The sequence below is a fragment of the Excalfactoria chinensis genome, chromosome 3, assembly GCF_039878825.1.
Source record: "Excalfactoria chinensis isolate bCotChi1 chromosome 3, bCotChi1.hap2, whole genome shotgun sequence".
Classification (NCBI taxonomy): Eukaryota; Metazoa; Chordata; class Aves; order Galliformes; family Phasianidae; genus Excalfactoria; species Excalfactoria chinensis.
Window position 1 is genome coordinate 59,321,952 of NC_092827.1, and position 20,767 is coordinate 59,342,718.

General features: G+C 39.2%; 1 protein-coding gene across 2 annotated transcripts in view; it reads right to left on the minus strand.

Moving 5' to 3' along the window:
- The window catches only part of PLEKHG1 (pleckstrin homology and RhoGEF domain containing G1), a 131,810-nt gene that overhangs the window by 3,928 nt on the left and 107,115 nt on the right, over positions 1-20,767 (minus strand). For both annotated transcript variants that reach the window (XM_072333078.1, XM_072333079.1), the window contains 13 exons: positions 13,996-14,042; positions 13,401-13,551; positions 12,329-12,460; positions 10,068-10,250; positions 9,886-9,981; positions 9,676-9,762; positions 7,777-7,810; positions 6,503-6,598; positions 5,246-5,284; positions 4,791-4,813; positions 3,783-4,001; positions 3,210-3,326; positions 764-2,438 (listed from right to left, as the gene is read on the minus strand). In XM_072333078.1, the coding sequence (XP_072189179.1) occupies positions 764-2,438; positions 3,210-3,326; positions 3,783-4,001; positions 4,791-4,813; positions 5,246-5,284; positions 6,503-6,598; positions 7,777-7,810; positions 9,676-9,762; positions 9,886-9,981; positions 10,068-10,250; positions 12,329-12,460; positions 13,401-13,551; positions 13,996-14,042 (2,899 nt within the window). The remainder of the gene's footprint in view (positions 1-763; positions 2,439-3,209; positions 3,327-3,782; positions 4,002-4,790; positions 4,814-5,245; positions 5,285-6,502; positions 6,599-7,776; positions 7,811-9,675; positions 9,763-9,885; positions 9,982-10,067; positions 10,251-12,328; positions 12,461-13,400; positions 13,552-13,995; positions 14,043-20,767) is intronic.

Here is a 20,767-nt window from a genome sequence, read left to right on the forward strand (position 1 = left end):
AGACAGTTCCACAGGATAAAGGAAACACACAGTTCTGATTATAGACCATTTCATGATAAAATGGAAAAGAACTTTCTGAAAATGGCCTGATAAATAGGATATTTGGAGACTTTTATAACGGCAATAATGACAGTAGTGTGTGGAGTACATTGGCTTCACATCTCCAATTTGTTTCAACCGAATATGGACAAAACTTATAAAACTCTTGCAGCATATCCATTGCTTCGTACTTTTGTTACAGAGAAGAAGACCAACCTTCTTATCCGACCCCATTCCTTACACTTGTAAGTGTAACGTGGGTGTTACCTGAGCAAATCTACATGATTTATGAAGACAAATCTCTGCCCCTTTTTAGTCAAAATATGAAGATCTCTCTATTAATGGAAATAATTGCAGGTTTTGGGTTTTTTGTTAGTTAGTTTGTTTGTTTTTGGTAGAGGCCAAAGATACTTCAGGTGTGATTTCTATTTCCAGCCTAACTAAACTTATCCCTCCTGCCAATACCCCACTATTTTTTCCCAATTTTATCAAGTAATGGCAAGAATTTATTGAGACATAAAGGACTATTCACATCAGAAGCATCTGGAAACTCCGGTAGCATCACAGGAAATTCCTTTCAGAATGTCATAAAACCATGACGCCAGAAACGCAGTACTGATATTCAGCTAATAAGATAAGGAAGATTCTGTCCTCCAGTTCAGTACATGAATTTCACTCTAAGTACTTAAAGAAACAAATCTGTGCAGAAATATTTTTAACATACCGATAGCAGGACCGCCTTGTTTCTTCTCCTCCAGAATAGCAGCAAGATCTTTGTGCTTCAGTTTCTGTTGTCTGCTAGCTGGCTGTTCCTGCTCAGGAGTTTTAACTTTCAAAAGTTGGTTAGCTTTCTTAATTTTCTGACTGTATTGCCTTGCCATCATAAAAACTTTGTTCTTTGTTTTATCTGCAGTAGCCAGGTCGTTTTCCATGCATTCTGTATGTGCACTGGACAGAAGAGTATTGGCAGATTCGTATGGGATATCCACAAATGGCACCTCACCCGAGAAGGAAGATCTGTTCAGACTTGCTAAAGAGCTTTCCTTGCATGCCATAGTATCTTCAAGCCTGAGACTAGTCTCACTTATGGTGGCAGCCCTGGGTTTCATAGTTTTAGGGAAAATAGGAGTTTCTGGAAGAGAGAGAGTAGACATTGAGTACTCTACATCTTTACACAGTTCAGGTGTACTACCAGCATGCAGCCTTTCCTGTATATCATCTTTACAAACGGGAAAGGCTGCAAGATGCCGATCTCTTGTCTTTTCCTGGTTCTTCTTGATGTAGTTTTCCAGGTCATTCCAGATCTCATCTACTTCCTCTGAGAGTTTATCTGCCGCAGATTTATGGGACAGCGAGTCAGAATTGGAAGAGCTATCTACTAAACTCAGATAGTCATTGTCAATGGGAAGACGATGGTAAGGACTCTCATCTTCACTGAACTGGAGACTCTCTTCAGAAACAAACTGCTGCAGATTGTCAGAACACGTCAAGTCTTTTTCCAGGCCCAGAAAACTCCGCTTTTTAGAGCATTTTAAGGGATCACGTTTAAATTTCAATAGTGGTGTTTCTGGAAGCACTATGGTATCATAGATGTTATCTTCAACAATCCTGAGCTCATCCAAACTTGAAGTAGGTGCTTCTCTACCAAGCAGGATCTCATCCCTGCTGGCATGAAGGGAGGCTCTGCTTTGATTTGCTGTCCTCTTTTTGGAGGGTGAATTTAAGCTGCTTTTGTTTTCCTCCTCATAAAGAGAGTCTCTAGCAGATCTCTGGGGACCGTGGTGTGTTTCTTCCCTTCTTGTCAGACCCATCAGCTTCAAGTCTTCGTAGCTTATGTTGTCATAAACATGTTCAATGTCATCAATGGTCAGCTCCTCTGAACATTCAGGATATGCATTCATACTGCTCACCTCTGTTCTTTTTACATCCCTTCGAGAACCGCGCTCACTGATTTTACATCTGGCGATGGTTGGACACGTGTTGCTCTCACCAGCACTACTGGCCCGTCGAACAATTTTGTGACGATTGGAGCTGGGAGTTTCATTTTGATGCGCTATTCCCAGGTGCCAGCTGCACGGCCGATCAGAGTGACCCCTCCTTTCTCCACTAACAGCTGAACCAGCGTTGGGTGTAGACATCGATGGCATAAACATCTGATAATCATCATCATCATCTTCATTCTCATAAGGTGGACGCCGGCTGGGAAACAATGCCTGCCTGATTTGGTGGTCCGTCCAGATGTTTCTGACAGAGGCAGTTCCTCCCAGGATATTCATGATCAGTGAGTTGTTCTGGGGTGTGCTGAACTGTCTGGGTGACTGTGACTGTCTAGCTGAGCAGGAAAATGGAAGATCAGTATTCAGCTGGCTTGACTCTTCATCTGAAGGGTCCTTGGAGCTCTGTGGAGATTTGAAATATGCAGGTAATGTTAGTCTATCCCCTGCAATAATACAAAGATTCCCTCTGTTCACAGAACTTTCACATTATTAGGGTGTTCTGCAGCATGGAGACAGGTAGAGATGTGTAGGATAAGCAGGCTGCTCACTAGAGAGCAGGGTAACCATGGTGTCAGTGCCAGACTACTTTGTCCCTTAATCCTTTCCCTGGCTCGGAGTTCACTCTTGGCATTTAATATCATTTTACTTCAAATAAAAGACACTGGGATCACGCTGAAGCATGAATAATTAAAGGCAAATTTATTTGGCAGGGTTGGACTAAACCTTTTATGCTAACTCTGCAGTTCCACAATTAGATTTAGCTAATCTTACTCTGGTCTTGCGCCAAAAGATTTGTTCTCCTCCCTTTCCCAATGCCTAGCAGAAAGGTATGTTGTGCTCTCCAACACATGCCATTGAAAATTTGTCATTTTCTTTTTTGGAGTAAATTTTCAACCAGCTCAACTGGCAGATCTTATTTGCAGCAAGGCCACATGCCTGATAATGCAAATATGAAGAATACTGCAGGTATATCTGGCAGAGAGAGAGATTACTTCTTCTGGATTATGTTAAGGTTGATTGCTTTGTTTAGTTTTCCTGCCCCCAAAAGAATACTCTCTGAGGTTCATGCACATGAAAAACATAGAACAACTTCTCTGTCCATCTAAAGAAACCCATACATTTCTTTAATGTTCCTATGATGCACAGCAAAACCAAAGTAAAAAGGTTACATACCTGCATTTCACACTTGTTGAGATTAACACTTCTCCTTTTTTCAACATTTTCAGCAGCTTGACTATTAAGTCTTTTCCTTCCTCCTTTTGATTTCTGTAGTGAATTTTGTTGCACTCCCTGTGATTTAAAAGAACAGAACAAGTTAGGAGCATTAAAATCCACACTGCTTTGTACTGCTGTATACAAAGGTTACTAAGCAGCTACAATAGCAGAGCTAGGTCATGTACCCACAGCTGAAGAACGAAATGCTCAAGAGCATTCAAAGCACACAGGAATGATCCAGAGCCTAGAAAACTTTCTTTATAACCAATTAAATAAAGTTAATTCATACAGCTTGTCAAAAGGAGATGAAAGCAGAATGTGCAAGAACACAGATGTAGAAGAATACACAAGAACTGGACTAGGAGAAAGGAAATAAAATATTTATAAGAATAAAAAATAAAATATTTATAAGGAGAAGAAGTTGCAAATACTTGTAAGATGTTCATGCCTCCTTGCAATTTTACAGACACTTTTAATCCACCTTCCATCCACCCCAGGAGAAAAAGATTTTTATTCTATTCTTTTTCCTACCTGTTCAGATTCTTCCTCATCATCAGCATCAATCTGTTCTGCAGCAGATGTTTGGAGATTTTCATCCTGATCACTGTTGTAGGCTGGCTCAGCAGACCCTTGAAATTGGCTCTCTAGCCCACTGGATTCCAGTGAACTCTTTTTCCTACTATTCAGCAGGGTTTCATTTGATCCTAGTTTGGTGGCTTGAGATAATAGGGCTCCTTCAATACAGATCCGCTTAAGAAATAAAAGCATTGATTAAAAGTTACATAAACTATATATTTCAGTATGGCACTGTTTTGTATCGGCCTTCTAGGCAGTGATTAAGCTACATACAATTTGCTGTGCTGAAATGAGATGTATAAGCAAAGAATTAAAGCAATCACAATTTTTCCACTTAATGTTTGGAACTGAAAAAATAATAATAAGAATATATAACTGTGGGCTTTGGTTTTATGGCATCCCAGTTACATCCTATCTTATGTACTCTGTTAACAAATTTTCCCCAAACTCTCCTTCTTAAGTCCCATCCCAAATAAGATCAGGATCTGGAATTCAACAAGAGACTTTTAAACTATACAGAAACTTCATAACAAATTCTTACAAAAATGTGTAAACGAGAAATGCTTATTTCTATCTGCTTAAGCTATATTGACACCGGTCACATATTATGATTTATACATAACATAACAATCATAAAAGAATAAGTTCTCTTTACACACAGCACTTCTGTGATTATAGTGGTATTTATAAGTACCACTAGGACATTAGTAGTTGTTTGTACTGTGCTATAAAGTACAAGAATATATGGAGCAGTCAATTTTTGTTTGCTAGATATTCCTGAAGTTGTTAGTTGTGTTTCTTTAATTTCAATAATGCTCCTGGAGACACTAAAGAGCATTTATGTTTTTGTTTCTTTCTCTAAACCAACACAGTCAAGGAGGTGTGGATTCTACAGTAAATATATTCTTCTTAGTTATGCGCTATTTCAATGTGCAAAAGCAAGAAGTACAAGAGATGACCTACCTTCTGCATATCTGGGCTTAAATCTGAAAAACAGAAGCATATACTTCATTGTAAGTGAATAATCAAACAGTTATCAACCTATGCCACATCCCAGTTAAGAATTCCCCAAAGAGGATCAAATGAAATGGCAATATTCACTTGAAGTTCTCTGATAAAGCAGAGAAACCAGCAGTTTTATGACATCTCCACCTGAGGTCTTGATTTGACTGCAATGATGTAATGTGGGCAGCTATTCACAGTGGCTGGCTCCTGGTGTTAGCAATTACCAGTTGCTAAAACACTTACAGGACCAGAAACTGAGCATGGAAAATCAAATATTATATTTAAACATGAGCATTTTATTTTCTTTGCCTCTCAAATGTGTATTTGGGGTAAGTTACAGGAGGAGAGGATACATTTTTACTTGTACAAAATTGGAAGCACTGGGTAAGTAAGCAGTAGAGGAAGCAGCTTACCATTTGACTTCAAAACTTTATGGACTCTGGATGATGGTTCTGAAAAAGACAATGTGTTTAAGTGCTCCAGCATCACAAAGAAAGCTATAGTTATCTTTTCATAACTCAAATACCAAAATTTAAGCTCCTGGCAGGGAAGCCGGATCTTCTGTTCTTAATCACTCAGCTACCTCACATTCTTAGAAAAACAGAATTTCTTGAAATATCATACAGCTGTTACCAAAGTACTTACATGTTCCTAATGCTAGCTAGCAGCTGCTCTCCATACAAGACACATATGTAAATTTTAAACCCATGTTAAGATTCCTGGTTTCATAAGACTCAGTCCTCATCTATGCTACTGCTTTGAGTTGCTGGAGGTTTCCATAAAGAAAACATTAATATGCATGAGGTACTGAGAAATATCTATAAGGTGCTGCTTTTAAAGTGTAAGTAGCTGCATGTTACACAGGAATCCATCCAATCAGTGTTTTGTAGTATTCCTTTTATAGGAAAAAGAGCATCCATTTATTTCACCTCAGAAACAGAGACAGATGCCTAAAAAAGTAAAATTTGTGTTTTTTGGACATCAGTGCCACTATACAATAAATCACTACATCAATCTCTCATGTTTAAGTCATTCCCAGTACACAGCATTACACATCTGATCTTAGTAAGAAAGGTCTTTAAGTAGTTGAGCACAGGGACTGCAATATGAAGTCACTCAACTACACAGACATTTGTAATGGCTTCAAGACAAAACTAACAGTAATTATGGACCAATGAACCAGAAGAGAGAAAAACAGAAGTGAACTTATGCTTAATAGAGTTTCAAGAGATGGTTATGGCAGCAGACATTATGGTAAGTAGGTAGTAATTATATGTTGAAGTAACAAGCCTATCATAATATAGAACCACTTTTTAGACAATAATTACTTGGGAAGGGGAGGACAGGAAAGGTCAGACTTAAATAATGTGACTGGCTTTCCTGCTCATGCATTCTTCTGTCCATTAGAAAATATCAACTGTTGTTTATGCATCCGCCCTTAGGAATGTATATTCATGAAATGAAATGCAGATGGTGGATACAAGAATTAAATTGCACAAACAACAAAGGTTAATAAGATATTTCACTTGCGTATCAGAGTTACTGAGCTCTGCAAAATCTCAGTGGAGTGTAAGCTAAAGACCAGTGTTACATGCACAGACTCAACGAAGCCTAAGCAATCCAACTTGCTTTTCCTTATCATCTTCATTTATTAAAATGAGTTTATTCACCTGATTTCCTTCTCACTCTCTGTTGAGTAGTGCCTTCTTTAGGCTGGTACAATGACTTTGTTTCTCCCTCAGGGCTATAGTGGAATCCTGGGTGATCTGTGGAATAAGCAGAGGCAAAAGTGTGTTAACTCCACAGGTCTCAGCAGCTCCTTGGGGGCAGTGCCATCTTTCCCGTGTGATTCACTCTGTGGCACATGGGAGCCTGAAGCAAAACAAGAGCTCTATGCAACTACAGGGTGACTTGGCCATAGAAACATTTTGCCCATGTAGTTGCACCTTGCTCCTGACTGCTAACCCAGAACACTGATAGCACAAATATTATGTTCCATTGTTTGCTAGTATCTCAGTCTGAGCCTTCTTGACCCATTCTTCACAACCATTATGTAAATAAATAACAAGGCTGCTTTACTCCATGATTCAAGCACTTCCAGCGAAAGATTATTGTTCTCATTTTCCCTTGCTGCCAGGAATGGCTGCAACAGAAAGAACTAACGCAAAGGCATAAAAGGCAGCAAAGCGATGCAACAGAAAGGCCAGTGCAGAGGGAGCTGGATTCAGAACACACAGCAGCATGTGCACTCCTGAACCCTGATTCTTGTGACGGGCACAGATAAACTCTTCAGAGCACAGATAAACTCTTCAGTTAAACCTGTGGAAAGCTCAAGAATGCTGAGTCCCAGCATGAAGCTTTCTTGTGATTGCACTATGGATGCAGTTGGCTTCCATCACAGCCACAAGCCTGACCATTGTACCACTTGGTTGGATGACAGAGCAACCAGCACAGGCAGCCCATGCTGAGTGCCCCTGCTGGGCTCCCAGTTAAGTCTGTGCACACTGCGGCTGCCCTCAGAGTCATCCAGCAGAAGATCTGCCAGCATAAGAAAGTCATACCAGCAGTATGTACGTAGGTCTGTATTTTTAAGTCCTATCCCTTCAGTAGCCAGAACGGGTTTATGCCGCAGAAGCAGGAAAGACCAGACATTTAGTCAGCATGGAATAAGAAAAACAGAATAACCAGTATTTACAGAAGGTCTAATCTGCCTCTTCCTTTTTAATCATGAGACATAACTTGTTGGATGAAGATCTATCAACGCAATGCCCAGAGAGTCCCACAGGATCTGCAAGCATTTTTTACTTTTTTCCCACCAGTGTCATCATTCAAGGAACATAAACATGACCTTCTCCCATTTCAGATAGAAACAACATTGAAAGCCAAGGTTTTGAAGACAGTTTTGTTCATTTTTTAAAATGAAAGCAAAAAACAACCAACTTACATATGGCATCCATTTCTAGAATCACCTGTTTGGCCTGAAAGAGAAGAACACAAACAAATGAAAAAGGAAAACTGAAAAAGATAAACTACAGATTGAAGGATTAATTATGTTACGTGTTATGTTAATTATGTTACGGGGGAGGTTTTCAGACAATAAGTTTAATTTTTGAACTAATATATAATGCTGGAAATGCCATTTTCTCCTGTTCTCTACGCTTCACACATTACATACACTGAGAAGAGTTTTGATGGCAGGAGTTTACTGGAGTTTATCTTCAGAGCACCACAAAAAAACAACAACCCTGTTGTTCGCTGCACATGGCAACTCTGCCTCCACTCTGGCAGTGGAAAGGGAGGACTGCATACCTATGGTACCCATTGAGATGGGGAGTTACCAGAGGAGGTGGTGATGCATACAAGTGGATTTCAGCCACCAAAAACTACTTTGTTCTTTGAGGAAAATAAGCAGGATTTTTTATCAAGTGCATCAGCCAGGAAGAAAATGTAACTGAAACATAATATCTGAGATAACCTGTTTGATCCTCTCTGGGTGCAGTTCAGTAACTTTCCACCAGGTGTCATGTGTGGACTACTATTAAAACCCTCAAAGGCCGGGCAGAGAAGAGTCTCATGAATAGCAAGTACGAATTTGCCAAAACGTGTGCAGATCTCAGGGATTTATTTGGTTAGGCTTTTCTTCCCCGAAACAAACTATTTCCCGGAGCTGACAATTGCATTATGATGTAATTTTTTTCCATTGATTAAAAAAAAATAAAATAATAATAATAAAAAAAAATCCATGGAGAAAAAAATCCATATAATTAATACAAAATACATGAAGTCATGCTGAAGCAGTTCTCTTTACAATCAAATAGAGAGCAACAAAGATTCACACTATAAGTTTGAAATCCAGCATAATCATTATATCTTCAGTGACACCTGTCAAACACATATATAAGAAGAAATTCTAGAAGCAACTGCAATGACTTGTTCCTCATTAACTCTCATTTAATTGCTGAAAATATTACTTAATACACCTCTGTGTATGCCAGTCACAGGTAACGCTTATTTAGTCATTACAGCATAAAAATCAGTGAAAATAGAAATAGAAATGAAAAATTTGGTGAAAAAGAAATGTCAGAAATAAAATCTTGCTTCCAATTAGTGTCATTGACATGAGTCATGAATGGAGTTAACTCTGATTGTGTGAAGATGCAATAAATTACACTGGGAAAGATCACCCAGATGCCTAAGACAGGATTTCATAAATAAAAGGACCAGATTTCCCTACTTGCAGGCATAACAGCTATGAAGACTGTATCTGTAGGTATCTGACAACTATGAGAAAATGCAGAACTGTGCCTTGTTTTCTCTGTCATAACACCTGGCTTACAAAAAAAGGGCCTAGGTGTTCCAGCTAAATATTCAGGGCTCAGGATGGGTGTGTGCATTTGCAAAGTGATGCACATGCTACAAATGCCTTCACTGCTACGCTACCTAACCAGGACAGATTAAAACTAGCTTGACAATGTCTACACATGCTACAATTAGCACACCTCAGTGTCATGCAGGCAGCCAGTTTCAAGCCAAGGTGTGCTCTTCCAGTAGAGCTCTCTGACACTGCATTGCTGTTACTCATGTCCTAGTGGGCAAATCCTGACGTGGACAGTAATGCTGCTAACCTGGTTAAATTCCTCTACTCTACCTTGGGAGTTGCTTCTAGTGGAATCTTTCCATTAATTTTTTAGGGACTTTCAAAGATATGAGAAAACAACATATCAATATCCGGGAGTCCAAACTAGTACTAGTCTGCAACTCATCTTGCAGCTAACAAAACTGCCATGTACTACATGTGCACATTCAAGGAGTTGAGTTTTATTTATCTACTCATTATTTTTACCTTGGCAGGAATTTTAGCGGGATGATTTTCTAGAATTAATCTCTTCAAGTGAAGAATCCAAAGCCGCTTGTCTTGCTGTGATTTTGCCTGATCAAAATAAAATAAAAATATCAGCAACACAAGAAAGAACATTCCTGCACTATGCAGGGTCGGGAATAGCACACGGGCTTCAATTGGGCTATGCAGTGTGCAAGGAGTTTTGTGTCATACCTGGACTGTATGTTGCAACTTGGGATTTTTGTAGTGGAAGACACTGAAGCTGAGTGGTTCCTTCGGTATCGCTTCAACCAGCATAAGATTCCCACACTGTAACAAAGAGACGCGACACTGCAAATCATACAACAGTTCCATAGACTGAGAGACAGCACATGATCATCTGCTCTATGACATACCGGTATGTGAGCTTTGTATGCAAACATTTCATCTCTCTTTTTCGTGATTAGCAGCAGCTTGTCAAAGAGGAACAACGTGCGCTCATTTTTGGCACGCTGAATGCGAAACGTGCCTTCTAGAACCAGCTCCCCATAACTAGTGAGATCTGGCCCTTTCCAGTTGGTGAGCAAACTCTGTATCTCCTGCAACAGATCAAAGGAGAACAATCGACATGCATATCAGAGCTTTTACTTAAATAGATTCAAAGATCAATCTGCTGAGGCCATTCCTGCTCTCCTATATAACACTCAACAACACAAAGTCACTGTATGCTGGTACTGAGGTTATTGGGTTAGGTGCGAATCACAGCCAGGTGCCTGCACACCTGATGCTAAGCACAGACTAAAGCGTGCCCTCCTGAATCCTGGTTTTGTCTGTGGGAATCCAGTGAAGAGCCCGGAGTTTCCCAGGGCTGCCTGTATCTCTGTGTCTGATAGGCTCACTAGAGCAGATGCCCCTGGAGGTGTTGTAGAGATGTTTCTCAGAAGACAAAAAGACCAGAAGTGATTTGGTTAACCACGCATTTAAAGATGGCAAGAATCATTTGCACTTGTAATCTTTTGTAGATGTAACGTAGATATTTCTCACTTTATTTATCATTTAAGAGAAAAAATGAGAAACATCTAAGAAGAAGACCTTAAAAAAATTGTTACTCATCTAAGACTATTCTTGTTTCTTTATGATGCTCACTTTTTCTGTCAGAGGCACAGATACAAAATTTCAGTGCAGTACAGCAAACTAAGAGCAGACTAAACCTTAAGTAGGGAAATCTTTCAAAACTTCCACTGGACTTTAACCTGGGCAGCATTAGCAAAGCAGACAGATTTCCTCATTCTGGGCTGGACTTTAAGACACCGCATACATCAGCTATAAATCTTTCTGGTACATTTGACCCCAAATGCAGCCTAGGACATACGCAAGGAAGAAAACCTAAATGCACAGAGCAGCACATTTTGGGCTACATGCAAAATCAAACAACAAAACGTAACAAAACATTGCATTTTTAAGGTCCCTTAAGGAACTTGTAAATAAGTTGAAGTATAGCACAGCAATCAGTTTCACCAGTGTCCAGGGAGACTCGGCGCTGGAATCACTGTTACAGTACTTTCAGAACTGCAGACAATGGCAGTGTGAGAGCTCACAGAAGACCTATCCCCCCTGTGGCTGCAGAAACAGATTTTACTTTTAGAAAGGGTAACACAAACGTTTTTCACAAGCTCATACATTTGCCAGCTCCGCTCAATAAATACATAATATGCACTTTTCCAAGAGCATTTAGCCCTCTTTATTGCCAAATAATACTGGTTATCTTTAGTCAGATTTATAGCAAACTGTTTGTAGAAGTCATTAGAATGCATTTCCAGCGATGTGTGGCAAAGGTTACACCGCTGCAGGCAAAGAATTATCAAATGTAACCCTATTCCCCCTACAAAAAAATGAGGGCCAATAGGCACAGTTTATGTTAAAAGACATGAAGGAATATAAGAATTACATAAGACAGATTTCTGGAATGGTACAAGCTTATTAAACTCTTTTATTAACTTTAAAAAAAAATATTCCAGCAATATAAATACTGCTGACAAAAGTGTAATGTAAAATGGAGATTCACTTGGATGTCTGAAACTGCCTGAAACAGAATGATGGATCTGTAAGAAACCTATGAAGTAGCTAATACTTGACAAAAAATATCCAGTATAGCTTTTGTTTTCTCCTCAAAAATCTGTCACTTGAAGTGAAGTTAACCTTTTCTTAGCTATCGTGTTTCTAGGTTTATATTTTTCACATGCACAAAAAGTCTTCAGAAGTCCAAGAGGGAATTACTTGAAGAAGAAGCACAAGAAATGTCTCAAAACAAAATTAATCAGCACAAAAAGGAGAAATCGGAAACCACAGGATTTCTGAACAAAGACATGCCCTAGGGTTGTACAGCAGTGCTGTACAACTGAGGGAAAGGAAGAAAGAAAAGTTATCTCAAGTTCCATATTACTGCAAAATAAGTGCTGTACAGGATGCTGCTTGCAGAGAAGAGATTTCTGAGATTTTCCCGCAGCAGCTATGGCCATGGTTTCTAAGATCAAACAGCCACAGGCATATTCAAAGGGACTTTAAATTTTGACTGACAAAGATAAAAGAAAAAGATTAAACCAAAAAATGCTGACAGCAGATAGCTTGACAAAAAGAAGCTTACAGAAATGCTAATAAAATATCTTCGGGAACTCACCTGAAGCCTGATGGCATGTTCATGTTTCCTCTTCATGTCATTTATGTGCCATGCCACTCTTTGCATTGTATCTATGGCATCCAGCACTACATCATAACCCTCAGTATCTTTGTCAAGGTGATTTTCTATCTCCTACAACAAGAAAAAATAATTTCTAAATGATTTTTCCCAGCTTGATGCGATAATGACTATATTTAATCTGTAATATTTTGTCTTTCCATTGTGATCACCGGACTGCAATCTTTCTGCCTCCATTTCTATTGCATGCAATTACCAATTTGATTAACACAACATAGCTCAGCAGTGACCACACTTCAGCTGATACAAACAGAGGCACAGAAAGACAACACAGCATGCTTACAGGAAGAGACAGTGCTTAATGGCTTTTCTTAAGACATAGGATGTATCTACATGTTTACAAAATACTGACGGGAGTACACTGGGCATTACTTTACACTTGGAGAGAAGAAAAGCACCAGGCATTTTAAATAAGGATCAATGTCTTTACACTTCACTAGAACATGACTCTGTAATAGGAAACATATGTGGAAAATGTTAACAATAAAGCAGGAATTTCCGAAACTTGCTTAATTCAATTCACTGAACATGGAAAGAATTCCCACTTCCTCAACCATCCCACAAGAATATTACCAATCGGGGATGTTTATATGTGTTTATTCCTTCTTTCAACCACTCCCAGCAGTGCAATACGTGGAAAAAAAATGCTTTTCATTGGAATATATATATATATATTTGTACAAAATTGCTTATTCATTAGAAGAATCTTCCAAACAACTTCAGAATTACAGACAATTAAAAAAAAATAAAAAAAGTAAATATTTGGATACACAGACTGATTCAATGTGTCTAAAACAATTACCATACATTCCAAGTTAAAACACGTGCATATGTTATGAAGACAGAAAGAGTTGCCATGTGTAAAAGTCAAACACTCCCAAAATAAAGTGTCTAAAAAACCCCAGAACTGTTCTAGCCATGAAATCTTGTATCAGAGGCATGAACACTGCAGTACAGCAGCCCTAAGTGGGAAATATTTCAAGTGGGAGCTTACGTGCAAGAGTAGGTGATACTTCAGGATTCGCTGGACAGGTTTCAAGAGATAGGAGCCCAAGGGCAAGGAATGCTGCAGTGCTTCTTGCCGTTCCCTGAAGAACTTGGCCAATGTCTTGTTCCTCATGCATTCTGTCAACACAGCCACTGACCTGAAAACATAATACCTATTTGTAAGTCTCTAGGTAAAGCTGAGAATCATTTCTTTGCTTCCTCACAAAAAGGGACTGCAGGTTCCTAATCCAACCACCATTTCTTATTTTAAGTTGTCTTAGTTGTGTTTTCCTTCTGACATTCAGCCACTCTTCTAGCACTGGGAATTATATCTGGGAAAAATATCTGGGGTACTGTAGAAGACCATCATTTTTTAAGGAGCAATAGCAATGAATGACAAGGTCCATCAAAGTAAAACTTTAGGTGAGCATCTTTCACTTTTTTTTTGTTTTCTTCATGTTTTAAAAACTAACTTCCCTCTGATTTGCAGGAGGACAGAGAGGGGGCATGACATTTAGAGAGATATATACTTAATACACTACAACCTGCATTACATAAATTGACCAAGGGACAAATGAAGAAAGGGAATCCAGAACTCCTACCTTGGGTAGTTGGTGCAGTACTGTGTGTATATATGGAAATCTTCACTCTGTGTGGGGAGGAAAGTTTTACATATATTCAGATTTTACCACATCAGCAGCTAGCACACAAGCAAGGCACAGACAACTACACCACGGCAACACATTCTTCAGTTTCTGATCAGTGAGTTCTCCACTTAATAATCTTAAAGTTAACATAGACCTTGTTACTGAATTTTACTTTCTCTTTTTGGAGGATTTTCCTTAAAAGCTGGGGAAAAAAAAAAAAAAAAAAAAAAAAAAAGGGAAAGAAAAAACAAAACAAAACAAAACAAAAACACACCCCAAGCAACCAAATGAACAAGAAAAAGTGGCTTTGTATCAGAGCCACCTAAGGTAAGTGGCTTTGTAACACATCCTCCATGGTCCCTTACGATGTTACCTGAAATCCAGACTATTTATCAACGACAACCTCTACATCTTTTAGAGAATAACAACACACACATTCCCTTTAGGCAACTGAACTCAACGTACCTAGTTTTGTGTGTGCTGAAGCACACGCCTATAAAATTTAGTTTTGTGGGATATGTTCAGTGAGATTTTCAAACTACTATAAATACTTTCAGGTGTGAGCACAGTCTAAGCATGTAAATGAAATGCCACTAAAGTTTTAGTTTTTTAACATATATATATATATAATTTTTTTTTCACATGAATTATGACTCTATGAAAGCAGGAAGTCATTACTAAAACAAGTTGTAACTAGATTTAGGTGGGTTTGTGCATTTGCCTGTCACTGAGATATACTCCACTTAATGCTGACAAGCTTCTCAGGTGAAGAGTCTAAGTTTCCTTTCTTTCTTCCTCAGCATAAAATTCTTTCTCAATTATCATCATTTAATCCTATGCGGAACAAGTCTCCAGAAATGTTACCACATGCTTTATGTCTACGTCTGCCTTTTCAGTTTCTATCTGAAAAAGTACACAATTTCTGCAGCATGCTGAAGTCATAAAGAGTAAGAAAGCACTGCAGAACTGCAAGGTAATCCTGAATTAAGTGATTTCTTTTCTGAGCCCTAAAGCAATAAAAAACAGTCCTCTGGTGGTAAACAAGACCCTGCCTTCCACATAAAGCATCTTCAAGACAGACTGTGACCCACTGCCACACAGTAGCTTGCGCCCCCTGGGCACAGTGGTAGCTCTGAATGGTGAAATATCCAGAGCCCATTGCAGAGCATCAGGAGAGAGGGCTGATGCAGGCTGAGGCTTTTATTTCTCATTGTTGGGTGGATTTTTTTTAAATTTTTTTGGCTATTCATCAGAAAGAGGCAGATGAAGTGGTTCCCTTCCCCCTCTCCCTTATACATCAGAATGCGCCTTCCATTCTTCCAGTGGAGCAGCGATTCACAATGACCATGGACCACTGTTACTAAACCTCAGGGTAATTAATTTCAATGTTCCTTACTGAATTTCAATATTAACTGTTTTGAAAAAATTAGTCAAGCAAACTTCTAACAAATGTTTTCCTTGGGGACTACAACCCCCATCTACTCCCTAGCATGCTGCAAACTTCTATTTCTTTAAGCTGCTCTTCTTTTAGACATCAATCAACTAAATTTGGTCTTAATACAATGCGGCCAAACAATTTAGCTTGGTCTTTCATGCCTGAACTAATTCTGCTGTCGCAGCTGGTTTTTGTGGCAGTTTACATATGCCCTGTGTTCTCATGCAAAGACAATGAGTTTCTGTCACAACTTATTAGTGTTTGAGCCCAGAACTTGTGGTGACAGCTACAAACCATCCCAGTGCAAAACCAAGCATTAATGAAACTCAGAGCACTGCATACATGACACAACAATTAGCACACTAGCTAGTACTCATAACAAGTTAGGATACCTAGGAGAACGCACTATAATGAAATTCAGCAAGATGGGCATATAGAATCATGGGCTTTTAGAATGACTTGGGCTAGAAGGACTTTAAAGATCATCCAATTCCAACCCTCTGCCATGGACAGGACTGACTCCCATGAAATCAGATTGCCCAAGGTTCCATCCAACCTGACCCCAAACACCTCCAGAAATGGGACACCCACAACTTGTCTTGGCCAAACTACTGTGTGTGCTCACCACACTCTGAGTAAAGAATTACCTTCTAACATCCAACCTAAATCTCCCCTCTTTTAGTTTAAAGCCACTCCCCCATGTGATTTCATTAGTACCTTCCTAGCCCTAGGCAGACTGACACTTTCTCCCAACTTTGTGCCATCTGCAAACTTACTGAGAGTGCATTCAAACCCCTCATTCAGGTAACCAATAAACATATTAATCAGAACAGTAGAGAGCACCACTTGTGATGAGTTGCCAGTTGTATTTAACTCCATTCACCACCACTTTCTGGGTCTGGTCCTCCAAATGGTTCTTTACTCATCAAAGAGTATACATGTCCAGGCCATGGGCTGCCAAGCTTCTGCAGGAGAATACTGTGGGAGACAGTGTCGAAGACTTTGCTGAAGTCTATGTTGACTATGTCAACAGCACTTTCCTCATCCACCAGGCAGGTCACTCAATCATAGAAGGAGATCAGGTTGGTCAGGCAGGATCTAACTTTCTTGAATCTGCACTGGCTGGGCCTGATCCCTCAGACACATAATTTAGAAGATAATTTGTTGCTTCTCCACCTCAATCAAAGAATACAGCTGAGACCTGATAATAAATCAAACACACTGATCTAAACTATGCCCTATAATTCACTCTCCAAGAACCACACAACTTTTCTTCCTCAGCCCAAGGAAGGAACTCACACTAGTCAGGATGGCCATTCTCACATGGACTACCTGGTTACCCTGCACCTCTGCATCTCAAGAAGAGTCCTCTAGTTTGCACGTATGGCTGATGCTATGTACTTTACATCAGGCTTCCCAGAGAGAGCCCTGAATTACTGCGGCATATCAGGGCAAAAGCTATGCAGGCTAAAGCCAGTGCAGTATACTGCATTCAGAAACAACAGAAGAACTGGAATTGATATGGATTTAATGTGTTTCTAACAACCCTTTCACACTTTAAGTGTAGCACTAGCTACACTCATCAACATTTCTTTGAACAGTTTTATGCTTACCCAGTCTAAAAGTTATTACATTCACCTTAGCTGTCTTCAAATCAGATTAAAAGTGATCTCTGCTGGGAAGCTGGAATTGTTCCATAGACCATTTCTAGTTTGGAGGCCCAAAGCTTTTAGGGCAGAGGATAAAAACACTGAGACCAAAGCCAAAAGTTATCTGCACTGACTACAAGTCACCCTGAAGAGCAAATCCAAGCACAACAGGGTCCCAGCTATACTTAGTTGTCCCCTGTTGCTCAATCAATTCACAGTGTGACTCCTGCATGTGGAGTGAGGAGCCAAACACAGGGCTGCATCCGTGATCTCATCTCAACTCTTGGTGCACTTTGCTTTTTTATAGCCATAAAAGGCACTTTAAAAGAAATCTGAGACTGAAAAAATGAGCTGAGTGAGAGCGTAAGCTGAAGCCAATTGTCTGGATCTCCTCTTCATTAATGAGATGTTAGATTAGAGTAATTTTTCCTTTCCCCTTGGTTAAGCTGTTGGTTTGTCTTTCAGAGAACATATGTTCTAAATTTCTGAGGTGCTGAGTGAGAAGAGTCGTGCGCCAGCATTAAGCTTTCCTCTATAGCTACTCACTAAAATGCAAATTTGTGGAATACTGAAGTCAATCTGTTAATTAACACCGGCATCATTACTACAAAAATGAAAGATCTAATTGGCAAGAAAACACATAAACAAACTTCATATATGAATAATTACGTTGTAGAGAAACTTGCTCTGAAGCCTTCTGTCAGCCTCCGATTACAGTCATCAGCAAAACATCATCAAGACATTTAATGTACCAGAGTTAATGAAGTACTTCTAAATGACAAGGAAGGTCCAAGGGCTGGTAAAAACTACAATAGTGCATTGCAACCCTCAGTGGCAGGTTATTTCAGTGCACAAGCCCTTTCATGTTGATTAAATAAATGCCCATTCATCTCTTTTGTATCTCAGATAGTTAAAAGCAGTAATACATGATCCAATTGCAAATTAAGTGTGTTTTTCTGCATTTGTGTCTATATTGTGTCCAGGGGTGATAACTGATTTAAAAATATCAGAAACAGAGGGAATTAGTATAATGCTGTAAGTTGTTACAAAATATTTATACTGTGTTACAACTTTGTATGGCTGTTTTAACTGTTAGCCTATTTTAAGTTACTGGCTTGTTTACCCTGAAGACATCTTGCTGAGGTCTGTTAACAAATACACGCTACCATTTTAGAAGCTATTTATTTTGGGCAGTGAACGCCATGAAGGATAAAGACTCAAATCTACAATCATGGGTCTTTGTCAAAGCATGCTAATGTGATTTGATAATCCTTACTGTATTTCCTTCAAAAGTAAAAGATGCAAGGCTGCTTACTATTTAAACATATGTGCCTTACACAGGAAACACAATGGTATCTGACTGCAAGAGGGAAGTATGAAAAGCTATGCAACAAATTTTATTAAGCAAAACCAAGTAACATACTCAAGTTCAAAGAAATAACCCATCAAAACGAGTCCAAAACTAGATGCTGCAAAAAGAAGTCCACTAGATATTTTCCATAATGGCATTTTAGTTTCCAAAAGCTCCAATTACTTTAACCATAACTATTCTATTATTCACGCAAACCAATTTTGTGTCACTTCACAGGCACCCTGAAGAAGTGGCAATTACTTTATTTGGTTACTGAGTTTTATGAAATGCAAAGAGCAAACACGGTACCTACAGTGAAAGCTTGATTATACATTCAAAATTCCTAAAAACTAAGCTATTCACAAGTGAATAAGTATGGTAAAGTAAATAAATAAATAAATAAATAAATAAATAAATAAATAAATAAAATGGCACTGGAGCCAGAGCTAGCATAACCAAAGCACAGTTCCACTAAAAACATTTAAGGAGCTCCACTGGAGCTACATCCATTAGCTAAAGCTGTGAGCTATGACTTCAGTATAATATTATCCCTGTGCGCTAGTCACAGTGAAGATCTAGCACACTCAAAGTAATCAAACAATAAATGGCTGAAATCCCAAAAGGCTTTAAGGAGTGTGTGCTGCCAAAAAAGGCTATTTTATTTCCACTACTCAATGCTGAGAAGATACAAGCAACCAAGAATGGACAACTGTAGTCTGTTAAGACAGTCACCAGATACTGTAATGATATTTTCACAGCCAAAAACAGAACTATGGAGTACTGTGGTATTGTTTAATTTTTCTTTTAAGCATTTCCATTCATCTGGATGAAGTTAAAAAATGCTCATTAGGACTGCAATCTCCAGCAACTTCTGAGCCATCAGGCAGTTGCTTGCCAGTAATACAAATTCTAAAAACATTTGATGAGGGAACAAAAAGCACAAGCAATTGATGATACGCAGATGGATTTTGGAACTAATGGCCAGAATGTCCATCTTCTTTCAGTTGGCTAGTATAACAGAGGAAGTAATTTTTTCTTGGATTTGCTGTTATCACTTTTATCACCTCTACTGAATGTTTCAGCCAGTAGTAGTCCCAGATACGTTCATGTAATATAGCAGAAAGATCTATGAACTCCAAACTGTGACATCTGTAAATATCCTGAAGGCCTTAGAAATGGTCTTCAATACAAGAACAACTTGTGTGACATAGCAAGGCATGGTAATGCTGTCAACATTTTCTCTACTGGAGTATCCATAGGAATATTTGGGACCCTAAGCTGAGGAATGCCCCAATAAAATCAGAAAATCATAGAAGAATTTATTTTAAGCAGGAATTCTGAAAGTCTTCTGTTCTATTTCCTTCTTAGAGTGGTGCCAGTTAGATCAGATTGCTTTTCTACTAGAGTTCTGTATATCATAGAACAGCTTGGGTTGGAATGGACCTTAAAGGTCATCATAGTATCATAGTATCATAGTATTGTGCGAGTTGGAAGGGACCTTAGAGATCATCGAGTCCAACTCCCGGGATTCGAGCCCTCTGTGTAGCAGAGCGGCACTTCTACCCCCTGCTCCACAGGGGGGATTCGAACCCGGGCCCCCTGGTGTTGCAAACGGGAATTCTACCGCTGCGCCACCGGGGCACACATCTAGTTTGATGTTCAAGGATGGAGATCCTACAATACGTACACTGCCCATTTTGATATTCAAGCACCCTCTCATGGTTAAAAGCAAACCTGAATGTCATTACATCTAATCAAAATTTCCCTTGTTGCAACTTGTGTCCACTGTCCCCTACCCTAAGCTCCTCTGAAAATCAATCTCAGCTTTGTATTCTCTGTATTCTTTTACTAGGTAGCTGTAGACAGCAGCAGATATTTCTGCTCAGCTTGTCTGACAAATCCCATTTTTTCAGCCTTTACACATAATATTTTCCAGTTTCAAGACCTGCTGGATCACTCTAGTAGGTTTCTTGCACCAGAAGACCAAAATTCACAATAGAATGCAGTTTTACAAGTACTGTATAGAGGGGAAGAAACAATTATCTAAATCTGCCAACTGGATTTTTGCTAATACAGATTATATGTTAACATACATGGGAGATAGTGTTGGCTTTCACTGCAAGGGCACATTGCTGACACGCTCTCTTGTCTACCACAAATCCAGATCCTGCTGAGCTGTTCACTAGCCATCCAGATCCTACCTACAGGTAGGTTTGTTCCATTCCACACACAAAACTTTATATTTGTTCTTACCACTCTTCTTAAATTCAATATAGGATGCTTGGAATGACA